The following is a 27,951-nucleotide window of genomic DNA, read 5'->3' as shown; positions in this document are numbered from 1 at the left end:
TGAATGACGTCCTCTTAATTATGTCTTCGATATGCGTTCTGATCATTGCTTGGCGGGTTAGAATATGATTAATTCAGTCTAAAGGCCCTTATCTGATATTTCAGAACGTTGGAAAAGAGATTATGATGTTAGATCTTTGTTGAAAACAAATAATGATATATTTTTGAAAATGTTAGTGACCTGTTTACTATACGAGGTTCCCGTTACTTTTAGAGAGTCACATCAACACAGCACGGAAGTTTAAAGTTCAATTTATTTTGTCACCGCGCTGAAAATTTTGTTGGGCATCCCGCGATATATGTTTTTTTTCGTGGGACTCCCTCCCCATACCGTGATTAATTTGTTTGCTTTCCAGCAAAATGTTTTTAAACTTTTTATTAATTTGTTACAGGGTGTGTGGACTCGGCAAACAACCCCCGCATTTTGTGTGAGACATGGGTGGAGGAGGAGAGTTGTGATGAGTGCATTTGTACGACCGATGGTCCATCGTGCGCTGCTATCAAATGCGAGAAGGATGCCGTGTTAGACTTTCCAGCCGATACGTGTCTTCTGTATGATGAAACCGGTTGCTGCCCCATTAGCATCGGGGAGTGTGGGTCCCCCTGGTAAAGGTCACCAATCTCTTTGCCTTGTTATAAACTTTGCCAGTTCTTTAAAGCTCTTCAAAATTTGAAATCTTATGAATTCACATGGAGCTTTTACAATCGCATTTAACTCAATTATTTGCTAGAACCTGATAGCGTTTCACTTATGCGGCCATGCGCGTTACGCACTGAATGTTAGACTCGTAATGTACAAAATAACAAATGTTTATGAGTGTAATGGTATGAATGTGTTTATGAGTTGAAAGATTTCAACGAACGAAAATATTGTTACTATTGCACAAATGAAAAACAGTCGTTATTTATTTTATAAAGATCCAAGTAGACTATAGGCCGATACTGTAATGGATACTAATGAATGTAGGCCCTTCAAAAATAATTTCTCAAGAGCATTCAATCAAATAGTCACTTTAGTCAAAGGAATAAAACGAAAAATGCTTGGTGAATGGAAGAAAAATGCATGGTGAATGGAAGAAAAATGCTTGGTGAATGGAAAAAAAATACACGGTGAATGACGTAGCGTGCATTGGTACGTTTATTGGCCATCACGTGACAGACAATCCTCCAATCAACTAGCAATGATCTGCTTGGGTGTTAATACTTTTTATCGAAGTTATTTATTTATAATAAAAAATAAATAAATAAAACACTTACCTTTCTTCTTTGATAGGGGAGGTGGTTTGTCCTTGGCGTATGTGGGTGCTTAAATCCCGTAACACACTACAGGCCAACTACTATCGCACAGAACTGAGTAATACCTGAACAGTTCATTGTATTTTTGGAAAAACCAAAATAATACCGGGAGTTACGCGTGAACAAGTTGGAACCAGAAATAGTTCTTGATGTGGGTTCGGTCCTTGTATATATAATTAATGTTTTTCAAGACGTATCGCCTTTATTGCATTTAAAGTTATAAATTTTAATACTTACCATAAAATTTAGAGCATGTTTTTTTTAACATATTGGAGGAAAACATTCTTAACAAAACAAAATGTGTTGTTTTAAATCCCTTTTTGATAGCAATTTTCAGTCTATATTGAAGGGAAAAAAATAAAAAAATAAAAATGCAGTTAAAAAACATATGTGTACATTTTACGGCTAATTTCCAAACATGTACCAGTCTTCTCACTTGCTGTATCTCAACATATGCAGAAAATAACAAACCTGTGAAAATTTGAGCTCAATCGGTCATCGAAGTTGCGAGATAATAATGAAAGAAAAAACACCCTTGTCACACGAAGTTGTGTGCTTTCAGATGCTTGATTTCTCTTGAGGTCTCGAAATCAAATTCGTGGAAAAAAAATCTTTCTCGAAAACTACGTTACTTCAGAGGAGCTGTTTCTCACAATGTTTTGTACTATCAACCTCTCACCAAGTAAGGTTTTATGCTCATAATTTTTTAGTATTTTGAGTAATTACCAATAGTGTCCACTGCCTTTAAAGGCAGTGGACACTATTGGTAATTGTCAAAGACTAGCCTTCACAGTTGGTGTATCTCAACATATGCATAAAATAACAAACCTGTGAAAATTTGAGCTCAATCGGTCATCGAACTTGCGAGATAATAATGAAAGAAAAAAACACCCTTGACACAAGAAGTTGTGTGCGTTTAGATGGTTGATTTCGAGACCTCAAGTTCTAAATCTGAGGTCTCGAAATCAAATTCGTGGACAATTATTTCTTTCTCGAAAACTATGTCACTTCAGAGGGAGCCGTTTCTCACAATGTTTTATACCATCAACCTCTCCCCATTACTCGTCACCAATAAAGGTTTTATGCTAATAAATATTTTGAGTAATTACCAATAGTGTCCACTGCCTTTAAAGGAACATATTACAGAATTGGTCAGGACAAAAAATCGTAAGATCACAGATTTACATAAAACTTACACGGTCTAACGATGACGCGAGCAGAAAACATCCCTTGAAATATTTGTCTGAAATGTCATTATTTGATGAGAAATAAAATAAAACTAACTTCCCGTTTGGATAACACAAACATAAGTTCGGCAAATTATTGGTTTCTAATTGTTCACAGTAACCAGAAACGGAGGTCAAGTCGTCTTCTCTGGTGTTCTTTGTTGAGTTGTTAAGTTATTAATGGATGGTAGATGGTTCACGCTTAAATAGCTACATTTCCACGCGCTTAAAGGCACTGGACACCTTTGGTAATTGTGCGACAGGTATAAAACATGCCCCTTATTTTGGGGTTTAATCAACTTCAGTTAGTTCCTTTAACTAATTCTTTTGTAAATCGAGCGCCCTCAACGTCATGTTTCGGGTGCTCCCATAACTCCATATTGAAGACAGCTCTATACATGTGCTTTGCTTGACTTCACTTTTACAGGTAAATTTCCCCTTTTTGTATTATATATTTCTCATTCTAAAGTTGTTTAAGTTTATTATCTAAGATTGTTGTACATTAAGCTTAAGTTTCAAAGGATAGTGTCTGTAGAATATGCCGTTTATGCTCTAAGTTTGGTTACCGCATTGCCGATGTAAAATAGTATTCCAAGATGGCGCGGCCCATAAAAGCCGTGGCGGGAACCGCATACGTATTTGATTTGTGCTCTGTTCTGGGCCAAGTTTGTGTGCTTTCAGATGCCTACAAAAGGCTTCAAGACTGAATTATTTTTTGTATATTATTTGAGTGAGAAAGTATCTCTTTCTGAAAAACTACCAACGTTACTTCATAGGGAGCTTATAATGTTTCTCATTAGTTATATTTTAACGGCTCTCCATAGCTCGTTACTAAATAGTGTTTTATATTTTGAGCAATTACCAATAGTGTCCAGTACCTATGGCAACTTTAATAATAATTCTTTGTCATTATTGTGTAAAGTGTGCAAGTTAACCATTTGGGTAAACGCAGCACAACTCGCATTATGCATGTGCAACGTTTGCGCATGCATTTCGTATCAAGGTTATGAATTACAGTGAAAACTATTTATTCATTTATAAGGCAAGGTATTGTCCAATACCAGTATCCTCGCTTGGTGTATCCCAACGTGTAATATGCAAAAGTAACAAACCTGTTTTATATTAATTGACCTGATGTATTGTGAAGACCTTATAAATAAAACATGTGATATAGTTACAAGAAGACTGCATATCGTATGTGTTCTGTACTCACGTTCATTGAACACTTCTCTCAGTGGAATGTTTGTCAAATCATCTCCATCCATCACAACATCCAAGAAAAACTTGAAATCTCACCTGTTCAAAACAAGCATACTCACACAATTCTCGGTCCTAATTGGTCTTCCTCCCCATCAAGCGCCATGGGAGTGAGCGCCTTCTTTGTATTCTATATTGATTATTATTATTTACTAAGATTTGACAGGCGTTTTTCCCTTTCGGAATTGTTATCAATAATCTGGCAATAATCCTCTTAAAAACAGCAGAGCTCTCTTAGTTAGTACTTTGTAACTTGGGCGATATCACGATCTCACCGAATATCGCGATATTTTTTTGACGATACATCATGGGTTAAAAAAAAGCAATATCGCCCAAGCTTATTTTAAGTTAGACCTACAGGGTTGGAATTTAAAACATCCCAGTAGTAGATAGTTGCCAAGTAACAGGTGCTTGGGACATGGGGTAGCTAAATATAATTGTTATCTAAATTTTGGGGCATGATCGTTAAACGGAGAAATAATCAAACATATAAAACATTCACTCCACTTTTTGTTGTCTTCATTTTTAATTGTACTATTTCTTAGAAGAGCCTTGTGTAGGCATGGGGCATGAAATACTTTTTAAAGCATTGACATCGGATCAAGTTTATTACAGTTTTTACAAATTCAAAACCATTCTTGTTATTTTTGTTTATCAACAGTATCAATACCACCATACCCTAAACATGCAATCTTATTGCACATACTTCTACAATGTACTCCAATGTATGTGTGTAACTGGTAGGCCCCCTCAAAGCACCTTAGTTACGAACACGTTGCCTTGGATCGGTCGAGTTGGTCTTTGAAAAGCATTTGTAACCGTTTGTTATAAAATGCATATGGGTAGAAAGATGTTGTAAAAGTAGAATACAATGATCCACACAAACATGCCTCCAAATTGCGTGGTTTTCCTTTTACCTCGTCGACTAACACGGTCAGCCATTTATAAATGGCCGACCGTTTTAGTTTGCAAAGTGAAAGAAAACCACGCAACATCAAGGCAGATTTGTATGGATCATTGTATTCTTCTTTGAAAACATCTTTCCAACCATATGCATTTAATAACAAACGGCTTTTTATAGACCAATTCGTTCGATCCAAGGCATTGTGTTTCTTTAAATACCCCATTCATCAGCCCTAATAATATTGTACCTGAAGTTATCTGAACTCCTTAGGAGTATGCAGCACCGGCAGCCAAATGGGCATACACAAGCAAGTCTGTGTGAGTGACTACTAGACTTTACCATAAACTGTGACCTAACTTTCAAATTGACCAAAGTCGACCATGCTACGTGCATGGTTTGATATAGTCAATCTCCCTGTGCTTTATGGTTTCTGGTTAGTCTAGTCCGTGTAGCCAATTCTAATCGCCACCCAAACTTGCTCCAGGCTGCTAATAAATCACATAACCAATCTCTACCCACACAGATCCACATACCCTTGGTGATCACATAATATTTACATACATGTATACATAAATAAATTTAATCCTGAGTTTGCAGGTTCAAATCCCGCTCCACTCAATTTTTCTTTGTCAAACCCTAATTTTGTTAAATTAATTTTCACAGTCAGTTTCCCTGATGGTTTTTTTGGTTGATTTGAAATGAAAAGTCGCATCCCCTTAGATGATCCCACTGCCTCCACTTCCTAAAAATGTGACTGGTGCCCCCCCCCCCCACCCCGAGCAAAGATATCGACAAAAAAATGGAGACCCTCAACTCAATATTAGGGCTTGATAGCGCGGTTGGTAAAGCAGCGTCAACACCTCAATCCAGAGGACCCAGGTTCAAGTCCAACTATTGAATTCATCAATTTTTCTTTGTCTCAACCCCAAATTTAATTTTAGTTGAGTAACATGATTAGTACCTATCAAAAGCCTGTACAAAATCTGGTGGGAGTGTTGTATATTAAATGAGACAGCAACATGTATACAGGTCCAACAGCTGCGTCTTTATACAATTGTATGTACATTACACTATTAAAAATAAATACAAACACTTACTCATACAGTTCACATAACTAAGGCATCCAGCAGGTTTACTTTTTCGTAAACTCTCAAAATGAGTTGTTCACCGTCCACATAAAAGGCCAAAGTAATACTCAGTTGAACACTTTCGTATTGTCAAGTTTAGATTTTAAATAGAGTGGACTGTGACCTTTCCAACATTGAAGGATTCGGGTACTTTTTCAAAACGTCCACAGATTTACATTAAACTTACAGGGTTTGAAGATAATGATAGTGGAAAGCTTCCCTTCAAATATTACTAACTGAGGTTGTGTAGTTTTTTGAGAAATGAGTAAAACAAGTCACAAAATAGTTTGGGTCTCATGAGACCAAAACTATTTTAGCATGTCAAATCTCCTTAACCATTTATGATGTTATACCAAAACCATAGCATAACTGGTTAATACGTTTTTACATGCTAAAACTGAGACGAAAATTATTACTTTTACTCATTTTTCAAAAACTACAGCACCTCAGTATATAAAATTTCAAGAAAAGCTTTCTACTTTCATAATCTTCAAACTGTGTAAGTTTAATGTAAATCTGTTGACATTGTGTTTTTTGTTAGGAAAGAGTACATATACCCTTTAAAGCCCTCACGATGCTAAATGTAACATTGACCAAATGGCAATAGTTGTTATAATCTTTTGCAATTGGCAGTCACCTCAGATGTCATTCTTTGACTGAATTTGTTACATTTAGATGTCAAGTGACTTCATATTTGTGTTGCATTTTGTTTTGGCAGTCAAGTTTATACCTTGATGGAATTTGTTGCATTTGACCGAATTCATGGTCCCCACAAATTAGCCAAGTCACTACTACACACTTATTAGCAATAGCAGGCAAACACCCTTGCTCGGTCCTAATTCAATGCAACAAAATCCCATGTTGCTTTTTTTTTTGCATTTGGCATGGTTCTCATTTCTGATGTGTTTGGCAGGGTATGTGGATCAGAGGGGCTCTTATAGGGGTTAGGGTTTTAATTTAATACAGTGTACCAAGGAACTATAGTGACAACTTAAAACACATAAATAAAACTGAACAAGAGTATTTTCTAAAGTTGCATGGCAGATGATAGCAAGGCTCACATGTAACAGGACTATTGTTAGACATGCATAATTTTTATTTCTTTGTCAAAAAAATAGATTGGTGGGGTGACCCTGAACATGTCCTTCAAAAAAGAACAAAATATGCATCTGTTTAATTCAATATTTTTTTGTAGCACCGACCTTGCGAAGTGGATTACTTGGTGGGGTTTATTTCTCGTCACGCTGGTGCTAGGGGAATTTTGAGCGGCCTGGCGTAGACAACAACATTGTTTCCTATTCGACTTTCCAGTGGTACATGCGTGTGGAAGAATGATGCAGCCTGTCAGGGGTTAAAGAGTTAGAAATCCAGTAATTAAAAAACATATTGTAGTATTGACTAGGGGTTGCGATGTACACAGCTTTGAATGACACAAATGATACAAATACTAGCTTTTCTGTCCCTTGTTCTGGAGCTTTATTGACACTCAACAAGTCATGACTTTTACACAAAGAAGTACGCCTAAACCAGAGGACTTCTTCACTGGCGAGCGAGTTTACCAATCGGGCCTGCATGGGCGATTAGTGCTTCGGCGGGGAGTTGTGCTGTCGCCCCCGGCCAGTCGATCGGCACCGCCGCTACAGTATGTTTGTTTACTTTTTTTATTATTAATCCCGAGGGATTCTTATTATTTTATTGATCTCTTCCTCTGATAAAACTAAACAAGGGAATTTGGTGCAGCTTTACATGAAAAGCTACATTCAAGAATTTCTGATTTTGCCACAAAAAACTCAGAAAGTATCTACCTTTTCAGTAAGGGAATGTGTTTACTTTGAATGATAAAAAAGGATGGGTCTAATAACTACTATTGACCTCAAATATGAAGAAATATTGAAGTTGAGAAAATGCTTACCTTGGTGTAGCCTTTACTTGACACATATCTTTTTATTTTCTGCAAATAAGTAATGAAAACAATTAAAATGGTGGGCATTTATTATTTATCATTTGTTTTAATCCATTAATGTTGAGTATGTGAGGAAAGTTTAAAGGTAGTGTCATAGTTTAAAGGTAATGTCATACACCAACAAAAAATTAGAAATATATAAAAGCATGGGTGGATTAGGTGTTCTTGATAAAAATGCAGTGGCAGCTTTTCGCTCTTTCCTTAACAAGTATGCACTTTTTCTTCTGAAACTTTAAACACTTTTGTTTATGCAAGTTTGCCCCAAACAAGGCTACTCTTGGTATGTGGCTAAGAAGAACAATTATTTTTAAAATTAATGTGAAAGAACTCGGGGGAGCTGAAGGTAGGAATTGATATTCCTCCTAAAACAGTCTAGATTGTAGGAAGGAGGGAAACATGCACCAGGCAAGGAGTTCCAAAGAGATACAGTACGTGGAATAAAGCTGTTGGAATGGCTCCTTGTTCTACATTATACATCTCAGCAGATCAAGAGTGTATGGATTAGAAGCCTTTTATTAGGCATCTGAAAGCACACAAATTTGGGCATCAAGAGTGTTTTTTTTTATTTCAATATATTCTCTTGCCACTTAGATGACCAATTTTAGTCAAAAATTTCACAGATTTGCTATGTTATGCATATGTTAGGAATACCAAGTGAGTACTGGGGTGGATTTCACAAAGATTTAAGACTAGTCTTAACTCGAGTTAGGATGAGTTACTATTCCTAACTTAGGACTAGCCATACGTTTTTTTATATCTCCTAGGTTAGGACTAGTCCTAACTCTTTGTGAAATCGACCCCTGGTCTTTGACAATTACCAAAGGTGTCCAGTGCCTTTCATCCCTACTATACATTTTGAAGTATTCACTTTCATGTTCAGTAATCAATATTGTCAAAAATTGCATTTACTCACCGGTAGGAGTACGTCAAAGAACACGAGGTACCTCGGTAGCTTACTACCGGCTTTGAACTCCGACTTGAGCCAGTCGGACGGATTCTCAAAGAAGATGTCCGCTTCGTTCTGGTACATGGTGTCCATGCTGTATCGACTAAGATTAGGTGGGCACTCCAGGAATCGCATTGAGATGTTAGCGTGAACATGGCTGGAAGTAGAGATTGGATAGAGTTAAAGGCACTGAGATGGATTTCACAAAGATTTAAGACTAGTCTTATCTCGAGTTAGGATGAGTCACATGTCCTAACTTAGGACTAGCCCTTACGCTTTAAATATCTCCTAGAACTAGTCCTAATGGTCCAAACTCCTTTTGAGAGTTTTGTGATAATTATACAGATATGAATGGACTCTAACAGGATTAATTCACGTTACCTGAAGTATGGTGTAGAATGACACGGCATGAGAAAGAGCACCGACGGTACTTTGAAGTGAACATTAGGAGCGTGTGCTATGGTCTGCAAATACCCCATAACATCAACGGTACCCCTCTGGTGAATTAGACCGGTGTACAGACACGCCGGTAGATTGGTACACAGTATGAATATGGCCAGGCCGGTAGCCCGACCCGTTCTTGAAAGACTTCTTAGACAAACCCCTGTGTGGACGAAAACAAATCTTGAAATTTCAAAACAAGTCTTTGATGGAATGCTACTTAATCAATAAAACAGCTTTGGACTCATTTTTTGAGAAACCTACTCTTGGGACTAAAGCAGGGTTACCCCCTTCACATTCCATAAGGATGTACGCATGGGTATCATCCACTAGGAGCCTGGCTGGTACAGTAGAATGCACTACCTTCCTAGTTTTGCATGAGCAATTACTTGCTCAAATGAACAAGTGTTATGGCCGGGTGCTGCTGCAGACAACACCTGGGCCCAAATTCATAGAGCTTTACCAACAGCCAATTTTGTGCTTACTGTACGTTTTCCATTTTACAGCATTCTAACTACAATACAAATCCATGGTGAATGCACAAGATGGCCGCCTAATTTACTTGCTAAACTGTGTAATACGCTTACACCTTAGCAAATTTATCTGCTACAGTAGGCAAACAAAATTGCTTACCGCTAAGCTTGGGTCAGGAGAGTTAATTAGACCTGTGGCTATTGGTTGGTTAACTCACAGGAAAGTTACCTAGAGAACGAGAGTTAACAAAGGCCCACAATTTGAATCATAACTTACCACAAAAAGCCATGGCTATGGGAACCAAAGGTAGAAGAAATCTGTACTCCTTGTGCTGTAAAAGGCTGGGGGAAAGAGTAAAGAAACTGGATTAGAAAAAGTGGTGGTCTGTGTTAAACAATTGACACTCAACCAACTGGCATATTGTCAGCTTTGTGGATATTTGCATGAGCATAGGATAACAAAGAAAAAACTACATCCACCACACAAGTTCTATAACGAAGGACTGCATCCAGCAAATTTTACATGAATAACATCTTTAACTGAACATATTTTATGCACGCTCTGTGCATATATTGAGTAGTAAAATGATGAGTTTTGAGTAGCAACTGGTAGCATTTTCCTAGTGAGAATGCAATAAGCCTTGGCGACTAGTGAAACTTACTACTTGATTAGTCGTGACTAAAGTAGTCCCCACTTTGACACTAGTCCCGACTAATTTTCAATTCCCAAGATTCATTTCAGTGTATTGTTTGCCGCAAACGCAGGTCGCAATTTTTACCTACTAGCTGTATGATCTTGTGGATTTTTCCTCCAAAATTGAGCCCTGGCATTGAACAAAAATGCTCACCTATAAATAAATTGAGTCCACATCATGAGTATGACAAGTGGTCTGTAGGAACGTCCAGCGAGTCGTATACCGAGGATGAAGGGTAGAATGTGAGTGCCCATAATGATGGGCAAGCCCTGGCTCAGATACCAGTGCCAGGATTGCGTCCCGTAGAATGAGCTGATGTTGTAGAGAGTGTTGAATCGCAGGAAGTTAAAATGTACAAAAACCCACTGGGAGGTAGAGAAGAAAAGAGGTTAAAGACACTGTTGGTAATTACTAAAAATAGTTGTCAGCATAAAAATTTACTTTGTAACGAGCAATGGAGAGCTGTTGATAGTATAAAACGGCTCCCTCTGAAGTTGTTTTTGAGAAAGAGGGAATTTCTCACTCAAATTTTTGAATCTGACGAAAGACTTCAGGCTCGAAGCCTTTTATTATGCATCTGAACGCACACAAATTTGTTGGTTTTTTCTTTCATTATTCTCTTGCAGAATCAAGCGGTAAGCAGGGCCATGAAATTGGGCCCAGCTCTAGAATGAGGGGGTTCCCACAAAGCCAGTGTTTTTTATCTAAATTGGTGAAAGAAAAAAAGAAAAAAAGATATTTTCAAGCACGGGATACTGGTTACATCTTGTGTTTCAAGAGTAAAATATTTTCAACTTCATACCTTGCCGTAAAACAATCGATCTATTAGTAAGGAACAGCTGAGAGAAGCAGAGCTGAGGGAAACAAGAAAGAAAAAGACCAAGCTGTTAATAATCAAAGCTGTAGCAGAGTGGTGAACGATAGAAGTCTCAACTTTAAATTTTCCTGGGTTTTCCCCCTTCGCTCAATAGAGTAACATATACATTTGTTCATAAACTTTTTTTTTTTTTGCCCCAAACGAGGCTTTTAGCCACTCTGGGTAAGGGGCTACAAGAAGAAATTGATTAAACATGAAAATAAATCAGGAGAGCTGGAGGCAGGAATTGCTATTCTTCTTATAACAGTCCTGATTGTAGGATGGGGGGAAACATCCACCAGGCAAGGCGTTCCAAAGAGATACAGTACGTGGCATACAGCTGTTGGAATGACTCTTTTTTCTACATCTCAACAAATCAAGAGTGTATGGGTGAGAAGAAGCAGAAAGTCTGGTTTCACGCTCAAACACTCTAATAGGAGGAACTGGGTCGGATACACTGGTGGCTCATTTACCATGGAAAAATACTATTATTATTCTTCACAAACTTTCCAACTTACGCCATTGGGATCATATCTACCAGGAGCGTGATGAACAAGTTTTGACTTCTTGCTAGATGCCATAAACACAGTGGAATCCAGATGATACCTGCTGTGGGGCGCATGACGGTGGCTAATGATGCGCAGAACAGATACCAGCCAACTGAGGAACTGTGTACAAGACAGATAATTATTTATTCAGCCAATGTGAGAATTTAAGTTAAAAACAAAACAAATCTGAAACTGTAGTGCATCCCCGTGCTCTCAATGAATTTCAACAAACACTTAACAAAGATACAAAACTCAACAGCAGAAGGAAACTGCAGTTGAAAACCGACCTAAAGACAAACTGGAATTACATCTAGGCCGTAGAGGCCATGGTCTCTGTTGCCCCTGGTCTTGGCATTGGTGCCCCTTCAAAGGTTTCCCACAGGCTTAAAGATTTTCCAATCCAAGTGCCCTTTGCAAATGGAAAATGACCTTGCCCTCTCTAAGACAAAATTCCATGTTTGTAAACAAGAGTATATAGTCGGTAGGAAAATGGTCAGAATTGCACTGGAATGGACAAGGTCAGCTCTGTTTTGTGAACTTTTTTTTCTTTTCTCTAACAGATGATCAGAGCATACTAATCGAACATCGAGTTGACACCAACAGTGTCTTTTCAGAACCAGCCCAACTCATTTACAGATTATCATAACATGGTGTTACCGCAAACCTTACTATATTATAAACAAGACATCTTCTATCTATCTTCCAATGAGTACAGTCGTACTTGAGTGCAAAAGTGCTCGGTCACTGGAACAAATTTCAAAAAATGTGCTACAGACTGAGGTCAAGGTGCAAGTAAAAAGATATCTTGGTCTATAGGAAGATGGAGGTGTTTACATATTTCTGTCTGTGAGGGAACCTTTGAGCATGTACAAAGGCCACGGGTAATGGAACAATCCACACACTGTCAGGATCATCTCCATTGTGTTGCTAAGGGTCCGAGCAGCCGTGTAGAAAACAAACCAGGAGCTGAGGTGACAGAACAGCTGGTGTTGAAGTTTGGTCAAGGTACACAATCTACCTCATGAACTTAGGCTAAGTAAAAAAAAAAAAACGTTTCGCGTCCCCGCCCGCTTCCTTTTTACAGGCCGCCTCCTTTTTTATTTAATTTTTTATTTCATTTTTGTATGCACATTTTTTTATTTTATTTTTTTTTTTTTAAATAGGGTTATTTTAAATGATCTCAGCAAAAACGATCTGAATGTCTTGTCTGAATGCCTCGACTAAATTGTTTCATTTATGTTTTGTGTATTTCAGCAGTAGAAAAAACAATGGATATTTGACATTTTAACAAAGAATGGCGGCCATCTTGAAATAAAAAATAAAAAATAAAAAGCCCCTCTTCCTCCTTTTTTTGAAAAACCAGGACGTGAAACATGTTTTGTTTTTTACTCGCCCTTATGTGCCTTAGCAAAAAAAAAAAATTGTAAACGATCAAACGGATTGTTCGTACACGATCAAATGAACTGGAATGCATTTGTTCAAAATTCAAAACAGTTTTGTTTTGTTGGGTCTTAGACATTAGGTCAAGGTACGTGTAATTAACAGTGTTGTAGCCACAGTGTGAGCGTCGCCAGGTTGGCCCGACCACAGCTTAAATTTTTTGCCCAGCACTCGGAGCAGAATACACAATGCTGCAGAGCAGAGATTTCCCCCAAAATAGTATGCATTAGTCTCACACACCACTAGCTGATGATGAGGTGTATCAAATTACACAGAGAAAGAACACAGTCAAAAGATCGTTCATTTTTGCCCCATAACATGAACAATTTGGAAACCTAGCATCACGCCTACCTGAAGCTTGCACTTCAGCAACGGTGGCCCACTAAGTAAAAATGTCTGGATTAAGAATCTACCAACAAGATGGTCTAGCTACAACTCTGATAATCAACAATATGTCCCGAAAACCTTTTTTTCTGTAAACAAAGACGAGACAATTAAAAGGATACAGCCCATCTTGCAGTGTCCTCACCCCACATACGCCGAGCAAATTTATACAAGTAGAGATCTCCAATGGCTGAAAATGTGCCCTGGAGCATTCGAGGCAATACAATCTGAAATGAGAGAAGCAAAAAAATGTTGCTGAGTGTTTTTCTAAGAATAATACATCCTTTTGTCTTTAACAACTCACACCTGTTATCTTAATGTAATTCCCTTTCCAAACAGTGGACTATAATATTTTAATTGGAGTGTGAACGCTCCACTTAATCTGGAGAATCCGTGTCAAATTTCCTTAAAATAGATATTCGCCAGATTTAAGTGTAGTGTATACTATACACAGATAACTACACACAGAACATTCTCTGCTCTATTAATGGGGTTGTATTATTGAACTGTCTTCTTACTATTAATATAGGATGATCCAGTTGTAGTACAGCAAGGGCTTTATACAAAACAGCAAAGATGGCTGGATGAGCAAAACCTCTCAGACCAGTCCTCCATTCCCAGGTCAGATATCCATACGTGTCTTTATGTTAAGGTGTACTCAAAGAAATAAGATCTTACTATCTTTGTGGTTATTGGGGTTGTGCATACATATCCTAAAGGGTTAAACGGAACTTGCAGGCCTGGAATATCAAGGAGGCCCAGGGCCATGTTGCCCTGGTCTTGGCCTTGGTGCCCTTCAACAGTTTCCCAGAGACTTCAAGATTTTCCAATAGAAGTGCCATTTTCAAAGTGAACTTTTAACTTCCAGTAAACTGTATATAGAAAAAGTTAGTATACCTTTGATTGTTTTAATCCTTTAAAAAGGTAGATGTAGGCCTATAAAATAAAACTAATCAATGAACATTTTTATTTCAAAAGATGGGCGCATTGTTTAGATCTAAGCAGCTCTATGAAATTGGGCCCTAGTCTAAGCCTTGGTGCCCCTTCAAAAGTTTCCCATAATCTTATAATTTTTTCAATAGAAGCGCACTTTGAAAAATGAAAATGGCCTTTCCCTCTCAAAGACGAAGTTCCTGGCCGGCCTAATATTACAAAAAGGATATCCAAAGACAACTTTGTGAGCCACCTCCAGAGACTGCCAGTACTCGTCAGGAGCAAAATAAGTCTGAGTCAACGCGGCGTTCAACCAACGGAACAAGATCAAGAGCAACAACATCCGTTTCCTCGGCCATGGTTTCAGCTCCGGAGAAGTTCTCTCTTTGGATAGAACTGGCTCGGGCGTCTTTTCTGTTTCCAACTGATTAGCGGAGCCTGCATTATTTCCTTCTGTTGTTGTGACCCTCGTTGACTGATTACTTTGTGTGGTGGGGTCTGGTTCCTCGTCTTCTACTGGTTGTTTAACTATCTTGGTGAACACCTGTCTTGACCTCAGGCTGTGAGCCATGACCTTTGACACGTGGACCGCAACTTGCAGACCTCCTGTGGATAGTTTCAAAGTGAAATATTGTTTTAAGCTTGCTCTATATATTTGATGTATGTTTTAAACATTTTGGCAGGATGTCTTTTGTACTGAAGAAGACAATAGAACATGTTATTGTAATGCAACCAGGTCCAGAGGTAGTTGCGACAATGTTATATCAACTAGTCCAGAACAGAGGCAACAATAATTTAGACTCAATCCCGATCCCTCTTTGTTTTTAATGCATATTGTGAACATAAACCGATCCCACTACCCTGCCTTTACCCCACAGGTACTACAAGTGTTGTAATAAAAATAAATAAAAATAAATTAATAAGTAAAATATAATTTATAACTTTAGTTAGGTGATTAGAGAGTAGCCCAGGGATAACTTTAGGTGATCGCCCAGGGCAATCTGCCCGCCTGGAACACCTATTCACTTGTTTGTTATTGTGAGTTGATTTCGTACCCAAGTTCCTAGATCTTCTGCAAATTTGCCTACAACTGTGTTCAAAACTCTCATGAGAATGATGCATACTTCTAATGAAAGTCAACCGCGCTGCAGTGCGCGTCTTCACACAGTTTCAAGTCACGGGCAGTCAGAACGGTTCCACTGCCACTGCATGTCGTAAAGCAGCTAAGCAAAGCATCATGCATGGTCATCGAGAGACGGTGTCAGACAAAAGATCTTTAGTTGCCAAAACACTAAAGTAAGATGCTTATAGCATTACATTACAAAATAAATTGTACGTTGGGGTGGACCAGGTCATGTAACAAAAATCTTTTTGAAAAGTGGCATTCATGTTAAATCAATAAAGGCACTTTTGCATGAACTTACCGGCCTGTGGTTTCGATAGTCTAGTGCAAGAGGATTCGGCAAGGGATGTTTGAAGTAGAACGCCCTCTCGTGTTTCAAACTAGCTCTAGGCTGGGCCCGTACAATCTCGCCTGAAATCACATTGACTTTTGCATTTGCGAAGTCTGACAACAAGTCCTGCTTTTAAAGGTAAACTATTTTATAATTTTGTACAAATTCCTGTGTTTTGTAACAGCATTTTATTTAGAGTTGTTTATTATTTCGAAGAAGTTTATCACAAAGCTATCCTAGGATCAGGAAACAGTTGTGACAATTTGAATTCACAATGTAGGCTACTTTTCTCATTTTTAAAGCTGACCTGAGGCTCAGCATGGAGCTAGCTCTATTTTCTATAAATAATAATTTGACCATGAGCTAGCTGAGCCTCTCAAAACTAACCAGGCTCGGTCGGGCTGTAAAACTGTTTCAAGAATAATTGTTGTATTTGTATAAAATATGGTAACTTTTTATTTTAGTGGTATTGACTATTAATTACAAAGCTTCTTCAATCTAAATAATAATAGTATCCTTCTTTTCTTGCTATTCCTTGTTTATGTTCTAAAAAAACTAAACACTGACATGATTGATAAAATAGTGTAAAGTTTATTTCATATAGTAAAAATTAACACTGTGTCTCACTCTCTGTCTCACTCTAATATCTGCTAAAATGCCAATTTTGAGGTAAAACTTTCTCAGTCACTTTATTTATTTACTAGTACCACATGGATACATCAAACGAACAATATTACTAAACATGCTAAATATAACTTTAAAATACATGCATACATTTTTACTGAAAATAAAACAACATGTTCCATTTAATTAAGTACATTTCCTTTTTATTCACAGAACGCATCAAATGTTCATAGGTGGGACATCTCGCAAACAACGATGATTCGTGTACCCAGATTGCCATTCCCGCATATTGCCGTGGCAACCATCATCGGTGCTATGGCAGGGTTCTACATCTACAAGCCAATGTTTAAGAAGTATCATCTCGAACGAGCTCAGAAGGAACTGGCGGAGAATCAAGTGCCCGCAGAACTCAACATTGACCAAGGTGATGCAAACCAGGAAAGAACTATATAAGCGAGTACGACAAAGTCGGAGAATCAAAAATCATGAGATCTTCCCAATAAGTAGTACCTCCAAGTGTGTTTACCTTTCGAGCTGTCTTGGCCTCCTCCAACGGGTCTACTCTCAACTAAAGCTCGTTTTATCTTCAATTGAGGAATAAACCAAGAATATCATCTTGTAAGTACCACCCAGAGTCAGGTCTGGAATTTCAATGTTGTGGGGCAAGGTCATTTCGTTTAGGCAGAGGCCACTTCAATTTTAAAATCTGGAAGTGTGTGGGACATATTTGAAGGGACACCAATGCCAGGACATGGGGCATCCGTGGTCTCCGTTTATTTCCAGAACTGCAGAGTGGTAGATGTAGGTCATGATCAGTCAAGGGGCCGATTTCATAAAGCAATCAAATTTATCGCAAGACACATTTTTCAGTATTGATCTGATTTACAGTTACAATCAATCTTAGATCTTTGTGAAATCGGCCCCTGGTCCCTCCTAACATGTCTCAACTAGTTAATCTTCAGTTGACTTGAGGAACAAAATCTCAAGAGAATTGTCTTGTTAGTACTGGACCAGAGAGTGGACTGGTAGATCGCACGCCAGACCCGGCCCCTCCTACAGGCCCCAACTTGAGCTGTGTTAATCTTTGGTAGCTGCTAGACGGCAAATTTGATGGAGAACCCAAATGTGCTTGATCATGTTGATATCTTCATATCAAAGATTGGGAGGAGAGCATGTACAGACTGGGCCTCCCTAGGACAGCAATGGCAGCATCCTTTGATTTTATTGTTGTTAGTAAAACAAAATCTGTGGTAATTTCTGATGGATGGCAGGGATAGTTGCAGTGCAACCCTGTTGGTCTCAAAGACTTATGTAAATTAAATTTTAATTGTTATAATAATGAATGTGGTTTGGTTTGATTGAAGCTGTTATTCTAACAACAGATCCAAATAGAAGCAGCTGTTTGCTTTTTGATGCTCTATGGGTCTTTGGTCTAGGTTGATCTGTAAAGTATGAGCTTAGTCAAAAGGAACTGCAAATATTGTTTTCCTTGTAGTTTGCCCAGAATGAAAGTTTTTAAGCGTCAGACTCTAGCTCTGATGGCTGGATAGTATGCAGTTGCAGTAACTAAAATGAACAAATCTGTGAATCATTGGTTTTTGTAATGCTCAATGCCTGAAAACAGGCAAGTGCCCAATGTGGCTATTTAAAACAATTTTCCTCCAGTGTTTCTATTGTTCATATGTCAGGCCTGATACTTCATAAAGGCAATTGCCTCCGTGCCCCTTGGTGTGGTCAATGCCTTTGTGCCCTTGAAATGCTCCTGTAGAAACTTAAAAATTCCTCATCTAAGGGTGCCCTTTATTAAGAACATGCCTTGGTGAAACGAAGCATCAGGCATCAAACAATTACACAAAATAAAGGCCTGGAATTCCACGGAGGGAGGCCATGGCCCTAGTGCCCCTGGGATTGGCCTTGGTGCCCCTTCAAAAGCTTCCCATAGATTGTTAAGGTTTTACTAAGTGAAGTGCCCTTTGCAAAATGAAAATGGCCTTGCCCTCTCAGGGATGAAATTCTAGGCTTGAAATAATCACTCGATTTCAACACCTCAATGTAAATTTTTAAACATTCTCAAATCTTGTTTTATTACACAGCAACTTATATTTCATCTTGTATAAGATCAAAATACATGTACAACACAAATCAAATCAAGTACACATGTATACAAATTAAATTCAATAATAATTATGTTAACAAAATGTTTTTTCCTGAACTTTGAAAAGAATAACAGTTTCAAAGACAAATGTACATAAAAACATGTTTATTAAAACTGTTGTCTTCCCAAAAAGATTGTTTCTTTATGTTGTGTAGTTTATTTGTCTTATATTGTGATGTTTCAAAGAAGTTCCAATTTTGTTATATGAAACTATTCTGATGACAAAATTGGAACATACCCACAGTAAACTATAATTATTCTGAAATAAACCAAACGTTAAACATGCAGTGGTTCTTTAAAACATGCAATTCCTAAGTCTCACACTGACAAATCAGGAGGAGTGACTTCAAGTTTCTTGCAAGATGAACTGAATCAAATGGAATTTAAAAGGCATGGTGCCACAGACTTCAAAGTGTAAATTGGAATCTGTATTCTGTAAATAGCTTTATAATATCGACCACTTGCACAACGCGGAACACACTTTCACACCATTTTGGGAGTTAATTCCTTTGTGTATTTTCTTTTTACTCCCAAAATGGGGGACAAAATAGGCACTGGCAAGTCTGCTGCGCTTTGTGCAAAGGGTCAATAAGATTAGAATGTTGAACCCCCATCTGAGATGAGTGAGGTTTGTTTTTGATTGTTGCAGTAAGAGTTAACCCGTTTACAGTTGTGGCTATTTTCAAGCGAGTTGACCAACCATTCAATTGTAGGGTTGTGTAGGGTAGAGCAACTGTACATGTAGGCGCTGTGTAAATGCATTCACTGCTTGATATCACATTTCAGGCTGGCAAAGTTAACTAATAACTCAAAACCACAGTGGATGATGTTGAATGATCAGGCAATAGGGGTAACATAATTCGATGGTTCTTTTCTTGGGTGCAGTTGTTTCCAGAATTTCCTGATTTGAATAAGTGAATGTCCTACAATAGATCCTGGGTGGGTCGTCTAGACGTGGTGACTACCAAGCCCTGTGAGGTTAACTTTCTGTGAGACCTTTGCAAACTGGAAACTCCATCCTAATGTAGAAACGCTGAAAATAAATGACAGAAAACAGATTCATTATAAGTTACTACATTGTATAATATTAAGAACAACTGATTTGAGAAATGTTCAATCTGTGAAATGTTGCCATACTACTACAATATCATGTCAATCCTGTGGAAACTACAAATGACCAAAAAGTAAATATCTTTCCAAATGTCGGAGTTTAAGATCAATAGTATTCTTGGTGATTTGTAGTCACAGTATACAATTTCTTCAATTGAAAAGTTTGGAAAACATGAGAATGCTAGGACTTGTTTCACAATGCTAAATTAAATTGTCCCTTTCCACCAGTGGTCCAGTGTGCATTTCAAGCCCTGCCTTCGCTTGTTTCAGCAGGTGAACAAATTTACAAGTTCGACCTTCATTATTGCGACAACGTTACCCTCCTGCCAACGGCCTCCGGCCCAGCCGACGGCAGGAGGGTTACGTTATCGATGAAGACCTTCATGTACTAAAGAGCGCAGCTTGAGGAGGGGTTAGGCCAACAAGTTAATGTCTACGGTTTTGAATGATCATTCCGTCTGCTCCTTAAAACACACCTTTATTTTAATAAGCTCCTTTGTTAACTTGCAGCATCACTTCAGTCTATGGCTCTTCTTCCACCTTATACTTTCCTCTGACCATTGGGACGTATCCCATGATGACTTGCCAGTCTGTTCCGTATAGGAAGAGAACGCCTAGGGTTCCGCCCCATATAGCGCCAGTCCTCCTCCTGAAATAATGAATATCAAATAATAAACCACCAGGGAAAAAAAACAGGGTAAATTTGAAATGATTTATTTGGCATGGCCCTTGGGGTTGGTTGAAAAAAGAATTTTTTTTCATGGATTTGCTTTGATGAGCCAGCCCAAGGACCTACAATTTAATGTGCCGCGGTGCTCTAAAAAACCTACCAACGGAACTATCTAACCCTATAGTTCGTTGGCAGAGTGGTCTCCACCCACTCTCTAAATGTTGATTAAGAAAAGAATTGGAATTGCAGCCCCCCCCCCCCCCCCCCCCCCCCATCACCACTGCCCAGCCAGTCATGTCATTATCAATCATGTCAATTGTCATTGTTGATTGTGAAAAATGTGATTGTCAGTGTCACTATCACTACCAGTGTAGCGGTACTGGTAACCTAACTGGACGCCATTTACAGTTTGTGCTGACTGCTGTAGTCATTGTAAAATCAGTGGTTAGCTTGATACTAATGATAGTATAGTGGGACGGACGAACTCGAACCCATGTTCGTTGCAAAATGCAATGCACTTGCTCCTTGCACTTGCAGAGCAGGGTTGCACTGAGTTTGCGGAGTTTGCAGAAAAGTTGTAAATCATGTAAGTGAAGTGAACAAACAAACATGTTTATGGTTGTTAAAATTTTAATAAAACAACTGAGGTTGACTCACCAGTTTCTTGCCAATTCAAAATACCTAGGGCCGACTAATTTTGACACAGATCCTAACATGTTTAGTGAAATCATGTAACTTCCACACCGAGGAATGAAAAAGTGCCGGTAGAAACGACGACTGCCTCTGAGCATAAATCCCCAGACGTCTTGACGGTACAGGGCACGTATTGATTAAAGAATAATGCACCATACTATTTTCCATTCGTCATTTCATGAAGTGCGACCTCTGTCGCCGATTAGTTTGCAGTATACCCGCCCCCCCCCCCCCCGCCCTCCCGTTAATGTGGATGGCAAGGGTGATAACCAAACTTCCAAGTTGGTTCTTAATCCATGCTTAAAGGCAGTGGACACTATTGGTAATTACTCAAAATATTTATCATCATAAAACCTTTCTTGATTACGAGTAATGGGGAGAGATGGATGGTATAGAGCTCCCTCTGAAGTGACCAAGTTTTCGAAAAAGAAGTAATTTGATTTTGAGACCTCAAGTTTAGAATTTGAGGTCTCGAAATCAAGCATCTGAAAGCACACAACTTCGTGTGACAAGGGTGTTTTTTCTTTCATTATTATCTCGCAACTGCGAAGACCGATTGAGCTCAAATTTTCACAGGTTTGTTATTTTATGCAGTTGAGATACACCAACTGTGAAGACTGGTCTTTGACAATTACCAATAGTGTCCACTGTCTTTAAACAGACTTGTTGTTAGTAAAACAAACAATTATGGACAACAATTTGACCATGGAGGTAGGTTTGACCTAAGTGTAAACTATTTTTGTTTTGCCCTACACTTGCCGCTAGGTATTATAATTATAAAAAAATTATGATTCCAAAGGCGTAATGATTATTTTTTACGCTGGTTCACAAACGCCGGTTCACAATATTATTATTACTTGCCATGTCAGGGTTGGGCCGTTTTTGCTATTGGTTATTTTAGACCCAAACACTAATTACAGCTTTAAATTAATTTCGTTTAATGCTGAGCGGCACATCATACCCACGCACTCATATCCATCGTCGCAAATCATCATCAAGGGCAGAGGTGTCCCCCCCCCCCAAACAATCGATCGCCGTCACTTCGCCAGACAGTAGGCCATTACCAAGTCTCGCGATATGTCCCTTTGATACTGATGATGTACAACCCGCCCTCACCGATATGAAAGTGCTCTTGCAGCTGTTTCGATGGCGAAATTCACCTCTTCTTACTTTAGGTCGCGTGTTTGGAATTGTTGTATCTCATTTCTACATCGTAAGAAACCAACCAGCATCTAGCAGTATAGCAAGTCTTCGTAACAAGAAAATAAATTGTTTATTCCTTGAAGCTTCACCGGTTATTATCAAAATTATTTTTGTCTGATCAATTCCATTTTTAACTCAGTACTTGTCTTTTCTAGTGTCTTTTTTTTCGTAACACTGCAAAATCTTAACTGAAACCATATGGGTTCTTTAGAAACGGTTAATAATAATTATTATTGTACAAACATTTTTAAACTAAAAACCCAGGTAGTCTATTATTCATAAATAAATAATTTTTTTATTATGCTGTATTGCAACTGCTCATGAAAAAAATACAGTAACATAGTGATTATGCATCAAACCGCAAAACTAATTTTTATTTGCTTGCATTATGCATTCAAGTCTTAGATAATTTTTTATATTTATTATCTAATAATGAAATCAATAGTGCTATAAAACACAAACTGTTTAAAGTACAAAACGTGAAACATTGATTAAGAACACATTTTTTTACCAAAACTTCCATAATGCATTATTTGAAGAACAACAAATTAATTAATAACCCGCCACATTCGAACTTTCGTCTAGTACCACTCGAACTATTTGTTTTATTTTGAGAATATTGCTCTGAATATCCTAGTTAATTATTCATGAGTATAAAAAAAAGAAAAAAATGAATGGAGAACCGATTTCAGATCTTTCAAAAACAACGATGTAACTTAATCTCAAAAATTAAATCGAAACTAAACAAGTTCAACAGACACAGGTTAGTAAAACTATTTCATGAAGGATCAAAATATTAGTTTACTATTTACATTAAATTCAGATACGAATAACTCTTTAAAACTCAACCCAACTCTTAAAATTTGCTTTTACTAAAAATAATGTGACGAGTCTGTTAAAAATTATAGTCAGTATTTATTACTCTTATCAGTAATTTAAAAGTAGAAAGATAAATTCATTTTTTTTGCTTAAAAAAACAACAAGAACATTTTTCTAATGGGCGGACAGTGAATGCGAATTTTTTTTTTTTTTCAACATGGCGTACATTGTTTTTAACAACTACAGAAAATATCTTCGCCTGATAGTGCACTATAATTAACTAGCAGTATTTCAGTTAATCCAATGGTGTGATTCAATTAAAACAATGTGTTATTTTAGATACTCTTTAACTATACTACACACAATTGACATAATAAATATTGCGATTCTTTTACGGTAATAAGCAGCGAGCAGCCTCACATTAACGACAGAGTTTTATTCAAAATTTGCATACACAATTTGTCATTATCATTAGTTATTACAAGACGTTTTGGCACAAGTAGATGCATGAAAACACTATTTTTATAATCATAAACTTACTTTGCTCTAAGTTTAGTTATACGGTTAATTATTGGTTAAACTATTACAATAACTGTTTTTTTTCTTTAATAGTGGTAAGTTAGCACTGGATACGTTTAGTATTTTTGTCAAAGACCAGTATCCTCACTTAGTGTATCACAACATTATGCATAAACAACAGCAATTAATTAAATGGGCTCAGCTGGTCATGGTAGTTGCAAGAAAACAGCACAAGAAAAAACACCATTGTTGCACAATAATTTATGTGCATCCAGATATTAATTTGTCTTTCCTAGATTAAGTCTTCATTATAGATTAAGTGAGAAACTACCTCTTTCTAAAAACTACGTCACTTCATCAAAAGGAGTCGTTAACATATCACGCTTTAGACTTTTTAGACAACAACAAATATCAGATTTTACACAAAAAAAAAATAAATAGAAGAGTGTGTTCTTTTTACAAAAAGGCTGATTTTTTTACAAAATCACAGTCAATAGTTATATGTTTCAGAAACACCCTTGAAATTGCCATGTTTTTCTGAAGCAGTGAAAATGGTGCCGACATTTTGAATTATTCTTGATGATGTGCCGAATTTACTTCTGTGAATTATGCGAAAAAAAACAATTTTATTATTACTCTGTTAAACGTGTACACCCTTAGACGAAGCGATTGCACTTCTGATGATTATGAAAGTAATGTTTTCGCAGTATAAACTCAGGGCGCTATAAATGACAAACAGACTTGAAACCAAGTCTATGTTTAGTCGACCTCTTCAACTGTAGGTCCTTGGTTGCTGCTCCCGCCGTTACTGTAACCTCCTGCCCCACACTGCGGCCCTGGCCCACCAGCCCCACCACCGCCTCCGTGGATCTTGGACATGATGGGCGAACAGGTCTTCGTGAGTTCCTCCTGCCTGTGTTTGAACTCGTCCACCTCCGCAAGTGAGTTTTTATCCAACCAATCCAGGGTGTCCTTGACGGCGTCTTCCACCATCTTCTTGTCCGCGTCCGTCAGCTTCCCGTCAGGGACTTCGTTCACGGCTTGCTTGAGGCTGAAGGCGTACCCCTCCAGCCCGTTTCGAGCCGTCACACGTTCCCTCTGCGCCTCGTCTTCGGCCTTGTATTTCTCGGCGTCCGACAGCATACGGTCAATATCGGCTTGCGAAAGGCGTCCCTTTTCGTTCTTGATCACAATGCTTTTACTCTTTCCCGTGCCCTTGTCCTTAGCGGAGACGTTCAGGATACCGTTGGCGTCGATGTCGAAGGCGACTTCGATTTGAGGGATGCCGCGTGGAGCAGGTGCAATGCCAGAGAGTTCAAAGGTTCCCAGGAGGTTGTTGTGCTGGGTCATAGGTCGCTCACCCTCGAACACCTGGATGTTGACACCGGGTTGGTTGTCCGAGTATGTAGTGAAGGTGTTACACGCTTTGGTTGGGATACGAGTGTTACGTTCGATCAGCTTCGTCATGACTCCTCCTGCCGTCTCAATCCCCAGGGAGAGGGGTGCTACGTCAACGAGAAGGATGTCCTTCACCTCGCTACTATCATCCCCGGTGAGAATAGCGGCTTGGACGGCAGCTCCGTATGCAACCGCCTCGTCTGGGTTGATGGACTTATTCAACTCTTTGCCGTTCAGGAAATCTTGAAGCAACTTCTGTATCTTTGGGATGCGAGTTGAGCCTCCCACCAGCACCACCTCGTCAATCTTACGTTTGTCCAGCTTAGCGTCCACAAGAGCTTGCTCAACAGGTCCGAGAGATTTTCTGAACAACGAGGAGCAAAGCTCTTCGAAACGTGCCCTGCTGACACTGGTGTAGAAGTCAATGCCGTCAATCAGCGAGTCGACCTCGATGTTGGCCGTTGTGCTGCTGGACAACGTACGCTTTGCACGCTCGGCAGCCGTTCGGAGACGCCTCATGGACCTTGGATTATTGGTCATGTCCTTCTTGTGTTTCCTCTTAAACTCGGCAGCCAAGTGGCTGACCAAGAGATTATCAAAGTCCTCCCCGCCGAGATGCGTATCTCCGGCCGTAGATCTCACCTCGAAGACTCCGTCATCAATGCTGAGGATGGACACGTCAAAGGTACCGCCGCCCATGTCGAAGATGAGAACATTCTTCTCTCCCGTCAGTTTCTTGTCCAGGCCGTAGGCCAAAGCAGCAGCCGTCGGTTCATTGATGATTCTCAGCACGTTCAACCCAGCGATCACACCAGCATCCTTGGTGGCCTGCCTCTGCTGGTCATTGAAGTAAGCCGGCACCGTCACCACGGCGTCTTTGATCTTCTGGCCCAGGTATGCCTCGGCAACCTCCCTCATCTTGACCAGGACCATGGAGCTGATTTCCTCGGCTGCAAACTGTTTGGTCTCGCCCATGTACTCGGCTTGGATCATTGGTTTCCCTGCTTTGTTGACCACGGCGAAGGGCCAGTGCTTCATATCGGCTTGGACCGTCTGGTCCTCGAACTTTCGGCCAATCAGGCGCTTCGCGTCGAAGATGCTGTTCTTGGGGTTCCTGTGCAATAACAAACAAGAAAAAAGAAAATTACATTAGGTATTAATTTTTTTTAAAGTTATAATAGGGGGCACACACATCATATTGCCATAGCACTGCACTCCAATTAACTATTGGAAGTACTGTGTGTGTCGAAGCCAACAACAAGAGCGCTGAAAGATATTGCTCAGTTTAGGGAAAATATAAACGGAAGCCACAGTTTTCGTCTTAGTTTTAATTAAAGTTTAGAACTTGTAGAATTACAATCCTTTTTGTGACCAACAAGTCATATCAGTCAAAATTAATCAGCGATTTTTTATCTAGGTTTTTGTTTGAATGAGCACGTTCAGCCTGCAACAAATGAATTACATTAACGTTTATCTTTAATGTATTAGAGTTGCTGGTGCACATTTTTTTCAAATTGCAACCCAGATCAAAGTATCACGTATCACGTTGTGTGGATGCTTTTATGATAATGTCATCACAAAGAATGCCAGCACTGTTTGGAATGATAAACAAAAACGATTTGCGAGTTGTGTTTCGTCATTATTATTATTTGACCTGTAACTGTTGCAGTGAACAATTTACGCCAATTCGTGTCAGTTGAACTTTGACATAAACATTTAGTACAAAGATGAGAGTTAAAGTTGGTCTGAGATAGCGCCTTTATCAATTTTTTTGTTCACAACACTGGTGTAAAAAAGAAATGAAACAACATTAAAGATACTGGGTCAAATTTCGGGCGATTAATGAGAATGATTTTGGCACAAAAAAAAATCCATCACTTATAATAGTGGTAGTCGATTAAAACTAAAAACTAAATAATTATGCGAAATGTTTATCATGTTTGTGCGGATCCTTTTGAAACAGCATCATCATCAAAATTCATTCAGATAAAAAACACTGACAAAGAAACAATTTCCAGCAGATTATAATAATATTTCACTCAAATAAAAACCATAAATAATCGGCGTCTACCTTTTGGTGGTGACTCTCGGGTCAGAAATGGACCCGGTTTCGCTCAAAAGGGACCTGACCTATTACTGGATCAGTGAAACCCGGATTATTCTTGTCAACAAAAAATGACCGATAATTGAGTCAAACTGGCGCTGAATCCGAGGTGGGGTTTTTTGTACTACAAGTTTCTGGTTCATCAGCCTGACCCAGAATGAGTCAAGTCCCACTGTGATCCGGGTCAATCTCCCTGATCCGGGAATTTAATTGAGTGTAAATAAAATGCAAAACAAGTACTTACATGGCAACTTGGTTCTTTGCAGCATCTCCAATGAGCCTCTCCGTGTCGGTGAAGGCAACATAACTCGGCGTGGTCCTGTTCCCCTGGTCATTGGCAATAATCTCCACTTTGCCATTCTGGAACACACCAACACAGGAATAGGTCGTCCCCAAATCAATCCCGATCGCTTTCACTTTGCTCATCTTGAAAGTGAAATGTAGTCAAATTGCGCTCCAGAAGTTAGAAAATAATGCGCTTTAAACTAAGTTTATGCACGTTCAGTCGTAGATGCTTGAGTTGTATACCACACAGCAGATGTCTTCGTATTATTTTCGTCGCCAGGGGATGTATTTCCCAAATTCGGTGTTGGAATCTTTCGTTCGGATAACTGACGAAGCGACGGAGACTCGCCTATTATATAGACGCGTGCTATGTTCGGGAACTTTCTTCATTAACATTATTGCGCCGATGTAAACAACTACCTCTGTACT

General features: G+C 38.8%; 2 protein-coding genes across 2 annotated transcripts; both read right to left on the bottom strand.

Moving 5' to 3' along the window:
- Positions 1 to 6,303: 6,303 nt before the first annotated feature.
- Positions 6,304 to 16,074, bottom strand: LOC117295533 (GPI mannosyltransferase 3-like). Its single transcript, XM_033778230.1, has 13 exons — positions 15,913 to 16,074; positions 14,719 to 15,094; positions 14,074 to 14,191; positions 13,678 to 13,782; positions 12,566 to 12,714; positions 11,702 to 11,851; positions 11,130 to 11,181; positions 10,481 to 10,692; positions 9,910 to 9,974; positions 9,100 to 9,322; positions 8,686 to 8,875; positions 7,722 to 7,760; positions 6,304 to 7,150 (listed from the first exon to the last, which is right to left on the bottom strand). The coding sequence occupies exons 2-13, from the start codon at positions 15,057 to 15,059 to the stop codon at positions 7,049 to 7,051; spliced, it is 1,746 nt and encodes a 581-aa protein (XP_033634121.1). The 5' UTR covers positions 15,060 to 15,094; positions 15,913 to 16,074; the 3' UTR covers positions 6,304 to 7,048.
- Positions 16,075 to 22,665: 6,591 nt separating this feature from the next.
- On the bottom strand, positions 22,666 to 27,863 carry LOC117295461 (heat shock 70 kDa protein IV-like). Its single transcript, XM_033778130.1, has 2 exons — positions 27,482 to 27,863; positions 22,666 to 26,247 (listed from the first exon to the last, which is right to left on the bottom strand). Exons 1-2 carry the CDS (start codon positions 27,661 to 27,663, stop codon positions 24,495 to 24,497), a joined length of 1,935 nt encoding a protein of 644 aa, XP_033634021.1. The 5' UTR covers positions 27,664 to 27,863; the 3' UTR covers positions 22,666 to 24,494.
- Positions 27,864 to 27,951: the final 88 nt, after the last annotated feature.

The sequence above is a fragment of the Asterias rubens genome, chromosome 10 (genome assembly GCF_902459465.1).
Source record: "Asterias rubens chromosome 10, eAstRub1.3, whole genome shotgun sequence".
Classification (NCBI taxonomy): domain Eukaryota; kingdom Metazoa; phylum Echinodermata; class Asteroidea; order Forcipulatida; family Asteriidae; genus Asterias; species Asterias rubens.
This window is presented reverse-complemented; position numbering and strand designations above follow the sequence as displayed.